At 40.9% G+C, this 18,492-nt stretch overlaps 1 protein-coding gene across 6 annotated transcripts in view; it reads left to right on the top strand.

Moving 5' to 3' along the window:
• Positions 1-18,492, top strand: part of slc4a4a (solute carrier family 4 member 4a) — a 65,261-nt gene that overhangs the window by 5,134 nt on the left and 41,635 nt on the right. For all 6 annotated transcript variants that reach the window (XM_029259325.1, XM_029259323.1, XM_029259324.1 and 3 more), the window contains exons 2-3: positions 1,438-1,511; positions 7,172-7,345. In XM_029259325.1, the coding sequence (XP_029115158.1) occupies positions 1,438-1,511; positions 7,172-7,345 (248 nt within the window). The remainder of the gene's footprint in view (positions 1-1,437; positions 1,512-7,171; positions 7,346-18,492) is intronic.

Raw genomic sequence — 18,492 nt, 5'->3', positions numbered from 1 at the left:
AGGTTATTATTTCCATAAGCAGTCATTGTTGAAGTGTTTGTCAAGTTGTGATTTCTGAGTAAACAATTGTAATCACCATGGACAATAAAAAAACTATAGCTATACTGTATCAGTGAGTGCTTTATAAAAAATGCAATTGATAAACATTTCATAATTTAAACAGTAAACATAAATACAAAACTGAGAATATGTGCCAAACGAATAAACTACCTGAAACCGCTTGTCCCAAGCAGGGTTGCAGCAAACCGGAGCCTAACCTGGCAACACAGGGCACAAGGCCAGAAGGGGAGGGGACAGACCCAGGACAGGACACCAGTCCACCGCAAGGCACCCCAACCAGGACTCAAACCAGAGACCCACCAGAGAGCAGTACCTGACCAAACCCACTGCACAAATACACACACACACTGTCTGAAGCCACTTGTCCTAACTGGGGTCACAGCAAACCAGAGCTTAACCCAGCAACACAGGGCGCAAGGCCGGAGGGGCAGGGGACACACCCAGGACAGGACACCGGTCCATCGCAAGGCAGCCCAAGCAGGATTCAAACCCCAGACCCACCAGAGAGGAGGACCTGGCCAAACCCACTGCACCCCCTAACAAACAAACAAACAAACAAGTAAACAAATAATTGGATGGAATTATAGAATGATAGGTGAGGTTACAACTGATGCTGTTGTGCTAGATGTTGATACTTTTCACTAGCAGTGCACATTTCGGGAGGTCAGCAACCCCAGGTAGATGATCAGCTGAAAGAAGTTGATTTCGGATGTGAATGTGATGGCAGCAGAGAGTGTTCTCCTCTATTCTTGGCCTGAGTGTTAAGCTTACATGTTCCTCCTGGCCAGGTGAAGGCAGAGCTGTCGCCTCCTTGTTATGTGCTTGCGCTTGTATGTTACATTCTTAAGTAAAGCTGGGCTAATCCCCAAAGGACAGATTGTTATTAAACTGCCACGTGATGGGTGGCTTGTTGCTGAGGTGAGGAGTAGGAGGCTATGGTATTACTGTCCAAGTGGGACAGACGTCTTGCTCACGTATGCATGTCTGTACAGGCTCAGTGCAATATAGTGCAGCTTCCTGGAGGGCACAGGATTTGCTCATGGCAACTTACCGTCACGACCTGGCACATCAAAGAGAATTAGACTTGAACAGGCCAACTCGTCTAGCGCCCCTGCTGTGCGTTGCCGAGTCCAAACCGGCCACCAGAAGTTGTCTTCTGAACGTTCAGGTCCTATAGAAAGCAATACCCCCTTGGGTTTAGGGGGCTTCTGGTGGTGTTCACTCCCAGACACAGGAGCTGAGAAGGGAGCCCCTGTGCCACGTGAAGATGAACCCCAGCAACACGCTGCAGGTTCAGGAGTGCAGAAGCCGATACGGCTCCACGCTCTCCCTGGAGGAGAAGTGTGAGCAGTCTTTCTTTCTCTTCTACTACTACAGGATGGAGGACGAGGCCGTGCTGGACCGGGGGGCATCCTTCCTGAAGCACGTCTGTGATGAGGAGGAAGTGGAAGGTATGACCACCTGCACATTTCTTGTCCTTTCACTTTTTGAAAAAATCTCCATTTTATTCAGCATCTTCTTCTGGCTGGTGTGTATTGCATCCTTCTGTTTTTAAATTTCCTCTTAGGTGGGCTGCATTTCCATCTGTATGTATTCATAATTTCTTCATGCATGGGTCAGTGGTTTAATACAGATTTTTTTTCTAATAACTGAGTTCACATACACAATTGAATGCAGCTGTCTGTCGCATGCGAAAGAAACCATTTCTGTAACGCCCTTGTGTGTGTGGATTGTAAACGATGTCCGAACGGCCCGCACGTTTCAGTAAGACTGCGCCGTAGCCACATGTAAAATGAAATGTAAAGAGAAAACCAGGTGAGGCTATCCTGCAAGTGCCTGTTACCTCTTAAAAGCTGAGTGTGGCCTGACCTCAATGCTTCCTCTCTCTCCAAGTACCCCAAGTGTGTGAGCTCATTCCACTTTTGGCAAAGGTCACGGCACTCTTCCGAGGACATTCAGCTCCCTCTTGTTCTGTTGCCGAATCATATTTTCTCTTAACATGGCTTTGCAGAATTTATTGTACAGCCGTCACAGCCTTTGCGAGCAAAGGTGTGCTGCATACCACCGAAAGCATAGGACCGCAAAGTTATCCGGTTGCACATTAGCGTTGTATTTTTCTTAAACGGTACGCTATTTTAATCTTTTATGTTTATTGCAGCAATGTGTTATGCCTCCTCTGGCACCTTTTCACTCATTCTAGCTTTTTGATAGATTATGAACTGGGCCTCAAGCCAGCTACTACAGAACCTTTTTAGAAAGTGTCTTTAAGGCATACAAAGTAGTCGTTGCAGAAGAGTAGGAAAATATATCGTGTCCAAAGCATCTCAGTTTGACTTTTGTTTGAAATGTGTGACAAGACAAATGTGCTCACTCCCTGTTTTATTTGCTGTTGGAACAGTACAGTGTATCCGCTGGCAAGTACCTCTACCATAAATGTCACATTAATTATGAGTGCAACATTAAAAATAAATTCAAAAGTGTAAAAACAAAGCTTTTGATCTTCTATTTTCGGTTGGAGAAATTGCATCCTATCCTGTTCTGTACTGCACAAAACCACACTGCTTTCAACGGATTTACCCAGTGCCCACTTGCCAGGGGAAAAAACTAAGCGTACAGTAATGTGTAAATAGTAATGAACTGCAAATTAATGAGTTCTTTCTGCAGCGCTGGAGTTCCATTGATGATGTTGGAGGTCCCTTTGTACTACGCAGTTGTATTAGCATGATCTGTGTGCGCGGTGGCTCTCTGCCATCCACCACATTAATCCTAAACTTACCCCCCCACCATCCGGTTACTGAGGAAACTGGAGGCTCACAACTCCAGCGGCTGAATGAGCTGAACAACACTGACAGCAAGTGCTGGCAGTTCTCTTCACTGAGTGATAAACGTTTAAGATTCAGGCCTTTCTTGCCGAGGCTTTAAAGAAATCCATCTACGAAAGGACAGGAAGTTCAGTACAAGTCCGCCTTGGCAGCGTGTCCTGCTCAACTTCTCTCTCTCTCTCTCTCTCTCTTTCTCTCTGTTTCTCTCTCTCTCTTTTTCTCTCTTTTGCTCTCTCTTTCTCTTTCCCTTACTCTTTCTCTGTTTCTCTCATTTTCTCTTTCTCTGTTTGTTTCTTTCTCTCTCTTTCTCTCTCCTCTCGCTCTTTCTCTGTTTCTCTCCGTCTTTCTCTTTTTCTCTTGTTCTCTTTCTCTCATTTTCTCTTTCTCTTTTTCTTTCTCTTTTTCTCTCTCTTTTTCTCTTTCTCTTTTGCTATCTCTTTCTCATTCTCTCTTTTTCTCTCACTTGCTCTTCCTCTCTCTCTTTCTCTGTCTCTCTCTGTCTCTCTCTCTCTCTTTTTCTCTCTTTTTCTCTCTTTCTCTCTCTTTCTCTCTCTTTCTTCATCTCTCCCTCTGCTGCTCTCTCTACTCTCATGTGTTCTTTCTTACTCTGTTTCCTTCACTTATGTCCATGATGGTTTTCTTTGTTTTTTGATACGTTCATTTAAACTCATTATGTGTCTTAACTAGGATCACATAGTTGTTGCCGACCACCGTGTGTCCGGGTGAGAGAGGACTTGTGAGCACAGTAGTGCCACTTAGAACAATGGCCGTAGGGCTGTATGGAGATGAGAAAATATAGGGCTAAAAGAACCAATGCAGCATCAGGCTGTAAATATGCTTTGTATGTATGTACTTTGCACTTAAGTTTGAGTAACGTGATGTTAGCAGTTTTAACCCACTGACCCAGTACCACTTCAAAAACTAGTTCTTAATGGATTTTTAAAGGAAGCCAAACAGAGCAGAATATTCCACTACAATGTGTTGTAATGCCCATTTGGTGAATAATTAATATGTTTTTGCAAAGTGGGAACAGAGTGGTGTTTTCTGGGTTTCTTAATAGAGGCTGTTTTTTATACAGACTTCAGAGAAACAATGTTTTATGTCTACTGCTTGCAAAAAATATGCAAAATTACACATTTTTTTTCATAAAACAATATTTTACCAGGAAATAAAATACTATTTTACATTATGCAATTGTATAAATGGGTAAATAATTGTAGGTAGACTAACATTGTAAGTCACTTTGGAGAAAAGCGTCAGCTAAATGAATAAATGTAAATGGGGGGAAAAAGTACAAATACAACGTGAGCAAGGACAGCAACTGTTGCTTCTTCTCTCATGAAGTAGCTGGTTTATGGAGTTACCTTGAGGGTAAATACAACAGGAATGGATGAACGATACTGTTGTTAAACTTTTACTGTTGTTAAAACCACTGAGTGCACTTTCACAGTTTATGCAGAACAATTAAAATATCTCGCTTTTTTGACTCAGTTACTAATTCCGAAGTAACACAGCCATTGATAGGATGAAATTGATGTAGTTTCTGAAATGTGGAATATGGAGTTGTTCAAATAAAGACTGCAGGGGATGATTTCTTTCTTCATTATGGGTCACAGGGGTACATGCGTTAGTAGGTACATAAATGTGTGTGTAGTGTGTATGCTTCCTTGACCACATCACTCTACCTTAATTACCTCTTATAAGTGTATACTTTCACCCATTAAACCTTTTACATTTGTATACATCATTTAAAGTAGAAGTACTGACTGAATAAATTAAGGGACCTCAGGAGCCTGAACCTGAGCACACTCTCAATATTAGGCTACAAAAACTAAGTATGTTCCTATAACGTAAGGGAAATTAATTTGATTTTGGCTGAATAAACAATATTAACTATGTTATCTATAGCAGGAATGGAAGGTCATTTCCATGTAACATTGAGACTTGTCAAACCATTTTATGAAAAACAAAATGTTTCCCTTGGCTAAGGAAAACAGTCAGGGTTGCATTGTTTCATGCTCTTATTGTATTTCCACAACTAGGAGGAAATTGTCTCTTCAGTTATGATCTTAAGTGAAATCACAGAACTTCATTTCCATCATACCCAGTCTGCAACCCCTTTCATACCCTTTCTCTGCCTGTTCCCATGGGAACTTTAGGTTCTAGACCAACAATATATGACTTCAAACTACAGGACTTGTTTCCTTTCCTTCCTTCTAATTCTAATTTAGTCTTTAGCACCAGTTAACAATATTTGTATTGTTAAGTACTTTTTTATGGTCAAGGCCACTACGGTCTAGAGCTTATCCTGGAATCACTGGATACAAGATGAGTGTCCAGTTCAACTAATTGCATGTCTTTGGACTGCATGAGGAAATCAGAGCACCCATGCAAAAATGCAGAGGAAGCATGCAAAATCCACACAGACTGACCTGGGTTCTCATCTATGCCTGAACAACCCAGGAGTTGTAAGGTAATGTATGTGGAGGGAACTTCTGATGTCGGTCATAGAAGTTAAATACATTTTCTTGCCAAACATGTAAGAATAATCAAGCTGTTCCGTATCTTCATCAAAAACAGAATCTGGGTTGTGGTTTGACGGGAATTTAGACAGGGACTTTTGACAGATGATGCTGTCCCGCTATAGAAACATACAGTACGTACATCCATATCCACATTCTCAGTATTTGCAACAGGGCGAAGAGACAAACCAAACTTATTGTTCAAGATCTTTTGAATAGTTCAAATGAACAACATTTCAGTAAGCTTGTTTCCTTGCCCATTCCTAGAATGAATGAGTCCTGGAGTAAGTTCCTGGAGCAGCCTCACATTCAGAGAACAAATAAGACACCCTGGAAAACATAAACCTAACCTTTGACATATTACCTTTACCCCTAGTGTTCAGGTAATTTTTCCACAAATTCTAAAGAGACAATGTGTAATGTAATACCACAAGTTACTTGGTACTGGTTAACTTTTATCCTTTACCCTTTACATACTGCTAAAACTACTCATCCTGCTTGCAATAAACTAATACATATAAATTACACCATTGCACAGTTGTAAAGCATGGTGATAATGTTATTTTTGGTTGCAGCTGGTCCAGTGCACTCTCATTTGGGAAGTTCTGTGATCACTTACTTATTCTTACAAGATGCGTGTTCAGCTTTTAAAGGTCACATACTTTCTTCGCAAAGGTTAATGCTATGAACTAAGAGCAGTGATTAGTAGTAAACTCTGAGTGGCCTTTTCACTTTTTATTTAATACGTACTTCACAGTAAAACTGCCTCTCTAATTTATTTATTAATTTGAGCAGCTGGGCCCTGCCTCGTAAAATTCCCTTTCTTTTCTAACAACTTCACTTGTTTGCTTTGTTTAAATGACTGTCGTTCTCTGAATTGCATATACTTTTAAGTATAAATGCATTAATGGGTTCTGGGATTTGTGTCCCAGGTTTTCACAGTTTCAACCTGTTCATTATGTAGCCCAGTGTATGCTGATTTTTACTGAAACTGAGATTAAAGTTAATTATTCTTGATCGAGCAGCTCCTGAATGAATTATTACAGCAAGGATGGAAACACTCTTGTATGAACCTAACATTTTAAGTTGCCTTTCACAAAGATGTCAACTAAATAATAAAGTTGTGTTAAGGTTTTTATAGTAAGCAAAACAAGCTTGCTAATTGTGCTACTTTGAGAGGAAGATGAAAGTATTTAAAATAACTACTCACTTGCATCCAAGGCACTGTGAGAGTATGGAGTAGAACTGCTGTATTGCTGGATATCAACTTTGTTAACATGTACCTCTGGCACAGATGTCATTTTTCAGTAGCTGTTTCTGGGAAAAGTTAGCCATTTCCTCTATAAATCACGAAATTTGGCACTGTGTGTGGTGTCAAAAAGTTTTTTTTTCTGTACTTTATTGTGAGATGACCAAATTTCCTTCTTACAGTACTGGAAGGAAACAATTGACACCCAATTCCTGACTTCAACATCCTGTTTAATATTTTATTTTATTCATTAAATGTGTAAACCCTACTATTGTAGACACAAAAGAATCAAGTATTTTGACCTCCTTTAGAAGGAAAAGAATTAGTAGCACAAAACACCTTTTGGATTAGCCAGTTCATATGCTTGGGGTTAGTTGTACCTGCCCCTGTAATTCAGTGATTAAAATAAATAACTGATAAACATACAGTATTTTTTCTTTGCTGTAGAGCACTTAATGTACCATTAAATCACAGTGGACTGCCAAATGCCTATCGTGAATGATGCCTTCTCCTTGTAGGTCATCACACATTCTACATTGGTGTGCACGTGCCCAAGAGTTACAGACGCCGGAGACGTCATCGCAGAAGAAGCAGCCACAAGGACAGGAGGGAGAGGGTGACGGAGAACGCCTCTGACAAGTCGGACACAGAAAACAATGATGAGGCCAGCAATAGCATCCTCAAACCCCTCAGTAAGTGCTGTAAAATGCATGTCGCTCCACATTAGCGTCCGCGTCATCTCCGTGCCAAAATGGGCACTCTTTCGGAGAGCAGGCCCTGCGGTCTTCCGGCCAGGGGGACTGCTGACTCCCCTTAATCAGAGCAGATAGCTGGGTCTGGCCTGCCTGGGTAACAAGCGCATTTGGACGGACTCAAGTTCGCCCCTGCGTATGAGTAGCAGGCTATAAATGGGGCTGGATTGTTCATATGAGTCTCGGAGCAGGGTGAGTGGAGACTAAGAGCTCCATCTCTGGGGAAATTGCTTTCCGCCTGAGGGCGTTGCTTATTAGCGTCTTTGCTGCTTTGGATACTCTGTGAAAGTGTGCTAATAGTATTGCCCGTGTGTGCTGTGAGGGGGATAGAGCAGTGCTGTCAAAGGAGCCTGTGCTTAGTAAGAAATTGCTTTCTGTTCCGTCAAAACAATGTATGACATCTTCCTCCGGACAGTTTTCCTCTTCTATCATTTGCAGTAGATTTTCAGGAGAAAAATTCCTTACTTGACTTTAAAACCAATTAGTTGCTCATTGTTAAAATATATAAATAACTTAAATGGTGTGGACTATGTTTTAGATATGCAGTATTTAGTTTCTGTCATTTAATATGCAACTTTCTCTTCATTTTTAACTCTGGTATGGGATAGATAGCTGTTACTTAAATTTTATAAGTCAGTAAGCAAGGTTGCTATAAATGTCTGAGAAGAGTTACCCAGATTACTGATGGTGATCATGGAAAGTAATTTAAAAGAATTTAACCTTATATCTTTCATGCCCAGGGGGGTGCGGTGGCGCAGTGGGTTGGACCACGGTCCTGCTTTCCGGTGGGTCTGGGGTTTGAGTCCCGCTTGGGGTGCCTTGCAACAGACTGGCATCCCATCCTGGGTGTGTCCCCTCCCCCTCCAGCCTTATGCTCTGTGTTATCGGGTAGACTCCGGTTCCCCACAACCCTGTATGGGACAAGGGGTTCTGAAAATGTGTGTGTGTGTGTATTTCATGCCCATTTGTCATCAGGATTTCTTGTGCATCAGTCATGTGGCATACAGTATATGTGTTTGTGGCTGCAGTGTCATGTGCTTCTGTGCTTGGCGTCCTGTGTATATTAATGCCAATTCCTGTGTATGCACAGAGTAGATGTTTTCACAAAGACGATGCATTGTAGTGACTTCAAACAGTACTGTAACATTTTGCCGCGAGATCCACACATCGAGCAGCAGAAGTTGATAGATTTGCACTCACCTCTTATTCATTTATAAAACATTTGAGTACTGAAATAATTTTCTATTGTGAACTGTTTTCTTATAGTGAAAAGTTTTCATAGGTACGTAAGTATGACATATGTCACAGCTGTGCTTTTACGGTGGTACAGTGCTGCAAGATGTGCTCGTGTGAGTTTTTTACTGCTGGTGTTTATATTGAGGGAAAGTATAAGGCAGAAAGTACTGTGGTTTATTATTATCATTCTTGTAACAAAGCACTTTCACCCTGACAGACTACAGTTTAAATTGAAGTCTCTGCTATATAAATGATAAGCTGCATTTCAAGGTATCGTACAGATAGGCCTTTGAAGTGCTTTGTACGGCGTGTACTGCAGCTCTTGTCTATGACTGACTTTCACAAAGGCTTCTTTTTCTCCAAACTCTCGTGGAATACAAAAAAGGGATCACGTTAGCCAACTTCCTGGATCCCCTACGAGCCTTTGTCAAGTTGTCATGGAGGTGTTTTCTTGTTCCCTGTTGTGGGGGCTTGCTTCACAGTACCTGCTAGTGTTCTGCATGGTTCACCAGCACAATATGTGGGAGCAACCAGTGGGTTAGAGTCATAAGTGATCAGAAAGGTTACAGACTTTAGTTATTAATACCCCTTTGAAGAATTCTCATCCACAAGATGCACATTGAATTAAACTTTCTACAGAAGTTGTATGCTTTGTCAGGTCTGGCTGTACTGGCTAGCTTCAGGTCACTGAGAGTGTGAATTTGAGGACCCCTTGCTTTGCTAATGCTGACTTCTGGTATCGGAGATGCTTTATTGTTTTCCCAGGTCTGTGTGTTCTCAGGCCTTCATCTGTGATATTGGTCTTGGGCAACAAGTAGGTAGACATTTCATCCACAAGTATGATGTTTCACTAGCAGTACTGAATATCTCATATATTCTTTGCATTAATTATGTCTGTTTGGGATATTTGCTTAGGAATGCTTTCAAGGTTCCTGACGCTGTCCATCTTATCACAAGTGCTTGACAGTCACAGGCGTATGCAGCACTTTTTGGGTTTCTTAAAGAATTTTTTCCTCAGTAGGAAAAGGGGTTTGCTCACACCCAGGAAATGTGTACAAGTAACGACTGTGTTTTAATGGTTTCATGGAAGGACAGACACATTTCAGCTATTCATGAGGATGAAATATGTGCCCTCAGGACTGTTAAGTAAAACTTCATGACCAATATTTTCTTCTCACTGCATGGGGTCGACAGGTTTAAGACTTTTATAGCTTTTGTGTGCCTGCGTAGAAACCACTTTGCTCTGATACCTTTAACTGCTGAAAGTAAATTATTATATTTAATCAAACTGTCTGGCTACCGGGGGTGCGGTGGCGCAGTGGGTTGGGCCACAGTCCTCCTCTCCAGTGGGTCTGGGGTTCAAGTCCCGCTTGGGGTGCCTTGCGATGGACTGGCGTCCCGTCCTGGATGTGTCCCCTCCCCATCCAGCCTTCTGCCCTGTGTTGCCGGGTAGGCTCCGGTTCCCCGTGACCCCGTATGGGACAAGCGGTTCTGAAAATGTGTGTGTGTGTGTGTGTGTGTGTGTGTGTGTCTGGCTACCCAGTATTCCTGTGAGAAAATAGGGCTGTGCAAAAGACAGGTTTGAATGTGGCCATAATGTCTTCAGTACAGTAAATTACTATCTATACTTTGAATTTGTACTCAGAATTGGGTAAAGAGATTAGCAGAGGGTCGGTTGCTTGCCTGCTGGAGGCCAGCGGGACCCCCATATTGCTGCAGAAGAAGCGGATGTTGATGTTCCTTTGGGATCATCTGTGTACTCAGGGGTGCTGCTTCTTCCTGCACACCCACCCTTGGCTAATCCCCACTAATGCAGTTTCCTTCGTTAGCAGTTATAATTAGTTAATCTAACCTCATTCTCCACCCAAGCCCGGTTGCTGTGTACACTTTCAAGAATAAAGCCAAGGCAAATGACTTGGAAGTAGAACACTTTTGGTTTTTATTTCAAATATTAATGTTTAGTAAACCACACACTAATCAACATCATAGATTTTTGCTCAAATTAGAACTGAATTAAGAGGAGAAATACCCAGAATCTGTCTGCGCTAACTAAAGTATGCCTTGCCTACTCCGGGAGGTGTGGTGGGCAATTTTGAAGGCAGTATTGACGCACATTGGGCAGTAGTGTGGCTTGGTAGTAACGATATTTGTCCTGGCACGTCATCTTTCTTTAAAAAGAATTTACCATGACAGTATAGAGCTTCCGACAACCTCACAAGATGCATGTGGTACATTAATGTAGTAGCATTTTTGCATTGCTGCCTGGAGGAATGTCTTTTTGATTTTTCTTTTTGTTTCCATGAGTTTATTTGCACCCAGGGCAAAAATGTAATCTATCATCATTGTTAACACCCCAAACCCATATATATATGTGCGCACATACATCAATGTTAGATTTTTTTTTATAACAATAACAGAAACATTATTACAATAATGGTTTTTTTACATAGCAGCTTCCAATGAACTCTATGTAGTGTTATCAGCCCACACCTTATTCACCCAGATGACTTACACTACTAGATACACTACTTACATTGGGTCACTCATCCATGCATCAGTGGAACACACACTCTCTCACACACACACACACACTACAGTTGAACCTGAACAGCATGTCTTTGGAAGGAAACAAGAGCACCTGAAGGAAACCCACACAGACATGGGGAGGACATGCAAGCTCGACACAGATTGAGTAGGGATCACCTCCTCTTGCACCACCCAGGTGCTATGAGACAGTAGCGCTACTTGCTGCACCACCATGCCTATCTTTTTTTTTTGATTGTTCTATAAAAAGAATGGAAGCAGAAGCCATTGAAATAACATAGAAGGGCAGTTGGTGGTTTGCCTTTTTGTTAAAGGCAGTGGGACAGCTGGTAGTGTAGTGGTTAGCAGTGCTGCCTTTGGACCCAAAGGTTATAAGGTTGAAAGTTGCTCTGGAGGAAAACATCTGCTAAATAAGTAGCTCTAATTAATTAGCAGCCCTCATCTCTCTCATTTCATCAGTTTTTCTCATAGAGTAATGAAATGTTAAATGCTTATGTCCTCGTCCCATTTGGATTTTTTGAACTACAGCTTTATCTTCTCAGCTTGCTATGAGTAACATCTTAAATAAACAATGTGATTTAAAAGTAAGAAATTTTACAGTGATGCAAAAGGTGTTTGTTTCCTTCTTTGCCTATATCCTATGATACCATGTGATACTTATCCCACAGTCATTTTAGGTATCTTAAAATTGAATAGGCTGGTGACACAACTTTTTTGGGCAGTTTTTAAAATTAAGTATTCCTGAGCATTTAGTCTTTAATTTTCTTTCATTGTTTCATTCTTCATACAGAAAATATACTGTGTATTAATAGACATTTACTGTTCATTAATAATTGCTGCAGTTGAGAGGATTAAGGGTTATGAATTTTGAAATTGTTTGACCACATTATTTTTTGCTTGCCCAAATAAGTTTTCATTGTGATAACGTGAATGAGTTGATGAAAGTCTTCTGTACTGAGTATGGTGTTAGAGAACTTTAACAGAGAATTTTTTTTTGTAATAGCTAATGTATTTATGAGACTTCACTTTGGTAAAAGGGGTAAAACGGCAGCACAATCAACAATCCCAGAGAGAGAAGAACATTCATTGTTCTAGCAACAGAAGAGAGGATGCATGTGACTGCAGTGATGTTTTGTTCATTCGTCCCCTTCCGTGGTGGTGCTTCTAGGCAATGATACTCTGTGTCCACCTCCTTAAACGTGGCTCTGTCTTTCCCGTTTGGTTTGTGATAATTGAGGAACCAGACTAGCTGATAGTCCCTTTACAATAGTACTGGCTGCTCGTTCGTGTTCAGTGTTATTTCAAATAAAACTATTGGGCAAGAATAGAAGGTACAGAAAAATATTTGAAAAGGCAGTAACATAATGAATTTATATGTTAATGTTAGTATTGAACAGGGGGTGTGGTGGCGCAGTGGGTTGGACCGGGTCCTACTCTTCGGTGGGTCTGGGGTTCAAGTCCTGCTCGGGGTGCCTTGCGGCGGACTGGCGTCCCGGCGTCCCGTCCTGGGTGTGTCCCCTCCCCCTCTGGCCTTACACCCTGTGTTGCCGGGTAGGCTCCGGTTCCCTGCGACCCCGTATGGGACAAGCAGTTCAGAGAATGTGTGTGTGTGTGTGTGTGTGTGTGTGTGTGTGTGTGTGTGTGTGTGTTAGTATTGAATAATATAAGTAATGCTGTATGAAACTCACATTCCAGATGAACTTATGTACTTCACATACATTTCATTGCTTGCAAAACTGTTCTTTGTGGAAGAATCATGAATTATAGATGGCAGGTGGGACTCTAAAGTGCTGCAGTGTGAAGTCTGCCTGCTGAGTTTTGGCGCTTGGCTGTTTTTTTATGATTTTTGTATTTGTTTGCAATGTACTACTGGAGTGCCCTCCAAGTCCATCAGCACTGTTTGAAGATCAAACAAGTAATCAAAGGTTATTTAATATTGCATTTTATCAAAGAAGATATCTGAAAGTGCCCTATAGATTATTTCCAGAGGCAATAAAAAAAAAACAAATAACCCCATTTGCTGAAAATATTAGCTTAAACACAGATGGTCTTAAACTTACTATTAAACTTGAACCATTGATCTAAATTCTGACTCACTGTCATTAACCTCTTGTCCAAATCAGTGTAGCAGCTTTCCAGAGCTCATCCTGGAAGTACAGGACTCCAAGTAAAGTACTTGTATGATGCACCTTGGACAGGATGCCCATCCAATTTAGAGTCACCAGTTCACCTGAAACATGTGTCTTTGGACTGTGAGAGGACCTGTAGGAAACCCACTCAAACGTTGGGAGAACTCTGCATAAACTGATCTGCATTCCAGTCTACGCCCAAACAGCGGAGGAGCTGCGCAACAGCCGCTTTCCCCACTGCACCACAGTAATATATAAGACTAAAGGTGAAAGCTGCCATATGAATGCTGTCCTATATTGGTTGAGTTGAGTTGAAGGGTGGTGAAGATGAACCCTAACCCATGCAGATTTTGGACACTTGCATTTGATCTTGTAGCTTGAGGTAGAGCCATGGTTAGTGGAATAAAAGACATTGCACTATTGTAATTTTATAGCTGACACAAGATAGGTACGTAGAAGTGCCACAAATGAAATATCAACAATTATTAACTTACAGCATATCGAAGAGGTGAAGGTCAAGAGATTCACGTGGCTATGAGCACTAGAACTGAGCCTTACCGTGGACCAGGTGTACCGAAGGAGGCTGTGGCTAACTGATACAGAGAGAGCAGTAGGTTATAGTTTCGAACATCATAAAACACTATAGCTATAAATCTCATTCCTACACTCAGCACTGCGTATATGACAATATAAAATAGGGTAGGATTTTATCCTGTTCTTCATATGTTGTAACATGTATTTCTTTGTACAAGCTGAGCATATGGGCTTCCCAGTGGTGCACTGAGTAGCACTGTCATCTCACAGTGTCTGGGTTCTGAACTCTGATATTGGTTTGAACCTGGCTGAGTCTATGTGGAGTTTGTATGTCCTCCTCATTTGTATGTGGTTCTGAGGTTATATCTGGGTGCTTTGGTTTCCTCTGATTTGCCCGGAGTGTGTGTATGTGTGGGTAAATGTGTGTGTGATTGTACTCTGAACCTGATTCCCCATTCAGGGTGTATCCTGCCCCACGCCCCATGCTACCAAGATAGGCCTATGCTCTGAACCATGCTGCGATACACAGGAAGTTGTTGAGAATGAATGAATGCAAATGTATAAACTACATTATAGATTACCGCTGTAAAATATCTGCTGTTAGGTTTGTGATGGTTTAATTTGTTGATAGCCTGCTGGCAAGAATTCAACAGGTTCTAATTTTTGAATGTACATCTGCTAGGCTTTTTTTTTTTTAATGTTATTGGGTTGCTCTTTACAAAAGCCTAGAGGAAAGTATGAGCTGGAACAGCTGCATGCTTGCTTGTTTTGGTACTGCACAACATTATTTGTGTATATTGGTTTTTTCTCAGAGGGGGTTGCAGTGGTGCAGCAGGCTTGGCCAGGTCCTGCTGTCTGGTGGGTCTGGGGTTCAAGTCTTGCTTTGGGTGCCTTGTGATGGAGTGATGTTCCATTCTTGGTGTTTCCCCTCCAGCCGTATGCCCTGTGCTGCTAGGTTAGACTCCGGCTCACCATGACCCTGCTCAGGGCAAGTGGCTTCAGACAGTGTGCATGGGTTTTGATCATACAATTTCTTAAGAGATAAGAGTTCTGTGTAACACTCACCTTCTTCCATCAGTTTTTATGATCATTGCACAGTTTACTTTGTTCAGAAGTCAATAATTTTCTGTGGAATTTTAGAAGAAAAAGGGAATTTTCAGCTCAGCCTCAAATTGTTGCAGTCAGCAGAATCCAAATTGTGTCTTGATCCTCTTTAATGATCTTGCTATGCTGTAAGGTTTGGCAAAAGAGGAACTCAGTTCCTATTAGTTGTAGGTAACAACAACTGAATGTCTAGCCAGGGATGGGTGCTGCAGCAAGCAGCGCTGCTGTCTCACAGCACCTGGATGGTGCAAGAGGAGATGGGTTTGATCCCTCCTCAGTCTGTGTAGAGGAGTTTACATGTTCTCCCTGTGTCTGCCTGGGTTTCCTCCCACAGTCTGAAGACATGCTGTTCAAATGCCCCCATAGTGTGTGAGTGAGACAGAGAGAGAGTGTGTTCCACTGACGTGTGGGCTGGTAACACTACATAGTGTTCATTGGAAATTGCTTTGGAGAAAACTGTCTGCTAAATAAATGTAATGATGAGTGTTACCCTAATAATGCTGATTTTATCACTAAGTAATATTCAGTTGAACAAAGGTAACCAGATTAGTTTGCAAGTGTTGAATGATTAATGACGAGTGTACTACAACTGGTTTAAATGTTAAACTCCAGGCCCTTTATTACATTTTCTCCCAGAATTCATTCTCCATGCTACAAATCTAGTGTCTTATTATTTAGAAAATGCTGAGTTGATGAATGCCACTTGTTTTGCCACTTAAAACCTCCCTGGAAATTCATGTACCTTATTTCGTACCATAATGGTCTGTTGAGTCATAGTTTTTAGAACCTGATTTTTCAATATGGTTTTTTCCCAGTATCAGATTTGGAAATTATAATACAGTATAAATATTAAGTATAACATTTAGAAATATACATATCTATACCATTTATTTTTGTATTAATTGTATTTATTTGCTAAAAAATGTTAAGAAAATTATAATTTGAAGGCATCGTAGAATATTTCTGAATTTCTCCTCCAGTAAAGAACATGAAAACAGCACAGATTCTATTTTCTTTCACCAGGAGGGAGAGACATCAGGCAAATACAAGCAACCTTCTTCTGCCAATCATTCTTATCACAGAACATAACAGGCAATATTAATAATATAACAATTAGCTTTTAAGACTCCCCTGGCTGCTTTCAGTAGGCTTTCTGAACCATCATAGTATAATACATGCACACACACACACACACACACACACACACACACTTTCTGAATCGCTTGTCCCCTACAGGGTCACGGGGAATCGGAGCCTAACCTGGCAACTCAGGGCGTAAGGCCGGAGGGGGGGGACACACACACCCAGGACAGGACGCCAGTCCGTCGCAAGGCACCCCAAGCAGGACTTGAACCCCAGACCTACCGGAGAGCAGGACCCGGTCCAACCCACTGTGCCACCACCCCGCCCTCATAGTATAATACTTTGCCTTTTATTAAAGTACATAATTTAATATATTTTGTACACATAAAATTAGTATTATTTTAACATTTTGGGTTGTCAATCATCATAAATAAATTTTAAACATATGAAACAACACTGGGATTTTAGAACTTAATAAATTTGGCCATGGTATTCCAAAGTCAATGTGGAATTAAGGTAAACACTGAAGACATTATCCCAATTCACAGAAGCAGATCTTTACTTCCTTTATAGGGGTTGTTTTCAGTTTGAGAACATGTGCATGACCATACACCAATGGCAGACTACTATATTCCTGACTACTAGTCAGGAATTAAATGAAGAAGACAGACCATCTGCAAAAAATACTGAGTTATTATCAACTAAGCTATAGGAAGGTATAATATTTAAAGTATTTAAAGGGGATGAATATTGTGCTGAAAGAAGAAGTCTGACCTAAAACATCGTGGAACGGTAGCTCCTTTAAGCCCCATTCTGGGCAGCAAGCATTCTTCCCCTCTCCTTTCCCATGTGCCCCCTTGCAGGGACAAAGTCCTCTTTGTACGCACAGGGTTCTTGGCTACAGTGCACAGAGCTTTGAAACTCATTTGAACGATGTGATTTTCATTTCTATCTCTTTTTCGGGCCTTCTCGGCCTTGCACTCGCCCATACTGAACACCCCTTCCCCTTAGCAACTGCAAGAATGGGCAGCCAATTGCTGCCTGAAGTACAGTGGGTGGAATCTATGCCATGTTTTTCTATTGAGTCAAGTGAGGATTTGCTGAGCGAAACAGAATGGAAGTGGGGAGTAATAGGCCTCGGTCTGCACGGCACTGCAGCTTTTGCTATTCTGCTTTGCACAATGAAGTGTCACACAGACTTGTTGTTGGTGCGGAAAATCAACCCCTTTTCGCTTCTTATAGTGCAAAGAGCTCAAAGCACAACTCATGTCCCTTTGCTGAAGATGTTTAATAATAAACAGATTCATACTCAGATACTGCAGGAAAATTGTTACATTATAACATTGTGAATATGAACATCCCAGATGAAGTAGTGGGATGATGCTGACTGTCTTTCTGAGTCCATCGTACAGGTAAAGTAGGATATCTATATGAGTAGGTGTAAGTACTTTTTAAATATTTGAATAGTAAAATTTCAACAGAACCCTTGTGTTATTGCATGTCAACTATGAGACATACAATGGTATAACTAATGTTTCACTTTTGTTGCCAAATTTAATACGTTCTTCCGTCTACACTTAGCAAACCAAGGCAGGCAAGGTCTGACCTTGTAGTTAATATTTAAGGACGTGGATTAGGTTCAAAATCCTATGTTCAAAGTTAAAAACAGTGACTTTCATTAAATTGACCTCTTTGTCAATTAAATGACTCATTGTGAAAGACCCTTTACAAAATGTATCTTACAAAACTTATTGCTGTTACAGAAATCCAATTTGAGTTAAAAAACCTAATATCATTTTACTTTCTTTTAGCATAAACTGGTTTAATCACTGAGCCAATAAAAAATCTGTTTAGTGTTATTTTTATGGCATTTTAAGGCATTTATCACAACAGTTATTATACCTTTTATTCATTAATGCTCTGTTCTCACTGTGATTTTGAAAATAGTTTGCTAAATCATTGTAAACGATAGAAACAATATGCATTTACTGATTAAAAGGTAGTGAGTTTTGACCGTAGGCACAAATCAGCTGAAACAATGAAATAAAACATGAAAAATTAAGAATCACTGAGGGGGCTATAGCAGGCCTCAACCTCTGTGCAGTGAGTCAGGCAGTTGGTTTTGTTTAGTTGCATTTTAGTACTAAATGCAAGGCTCACAAAACATTAATGGAATTTTCAAGTAAGACAATAAGTTCTGATAAGTACCATTTAAGTTTGCAAAAATATATGCCTTGACACTTTATTATAGCTGTAACTCAACAGGTCTCAAACTGAGGTCTCAATTAAATACTCATTCAGAAGTAAATGGGAAACCCTAAAGAGATGTGCAATGAACTTTTTTTGGATTCATTTTCAGTATGTGTTTCTGCTGTATGATAGAAGTGTTATGCTGTGTGCTTCCTACTAATGTATCTGTAGCACATGTTGCTGGTTGCACAGAAGAGAGGAAATTAT

The sequence above is a fragment of the Scleropages formosus genome, chromosome 17, assembly GCF_900964775.1.
Source record: "Scleropages formosus chromosome 17, fSclFor1.1, whole genome shotgun sequence".
In the NCBI taxonomy this organism is placed as follows: Eukaryota; Metazoa; Chordata; class Actinopteri; order Osteoglossiformes; family Osteoglossidae; genus Scleropages; species Scleropages formosus.
Note: the sequence above shows the minus strand (reverse complement) of the source record. Positions and strands in the feature narration are given on the sequence as shown.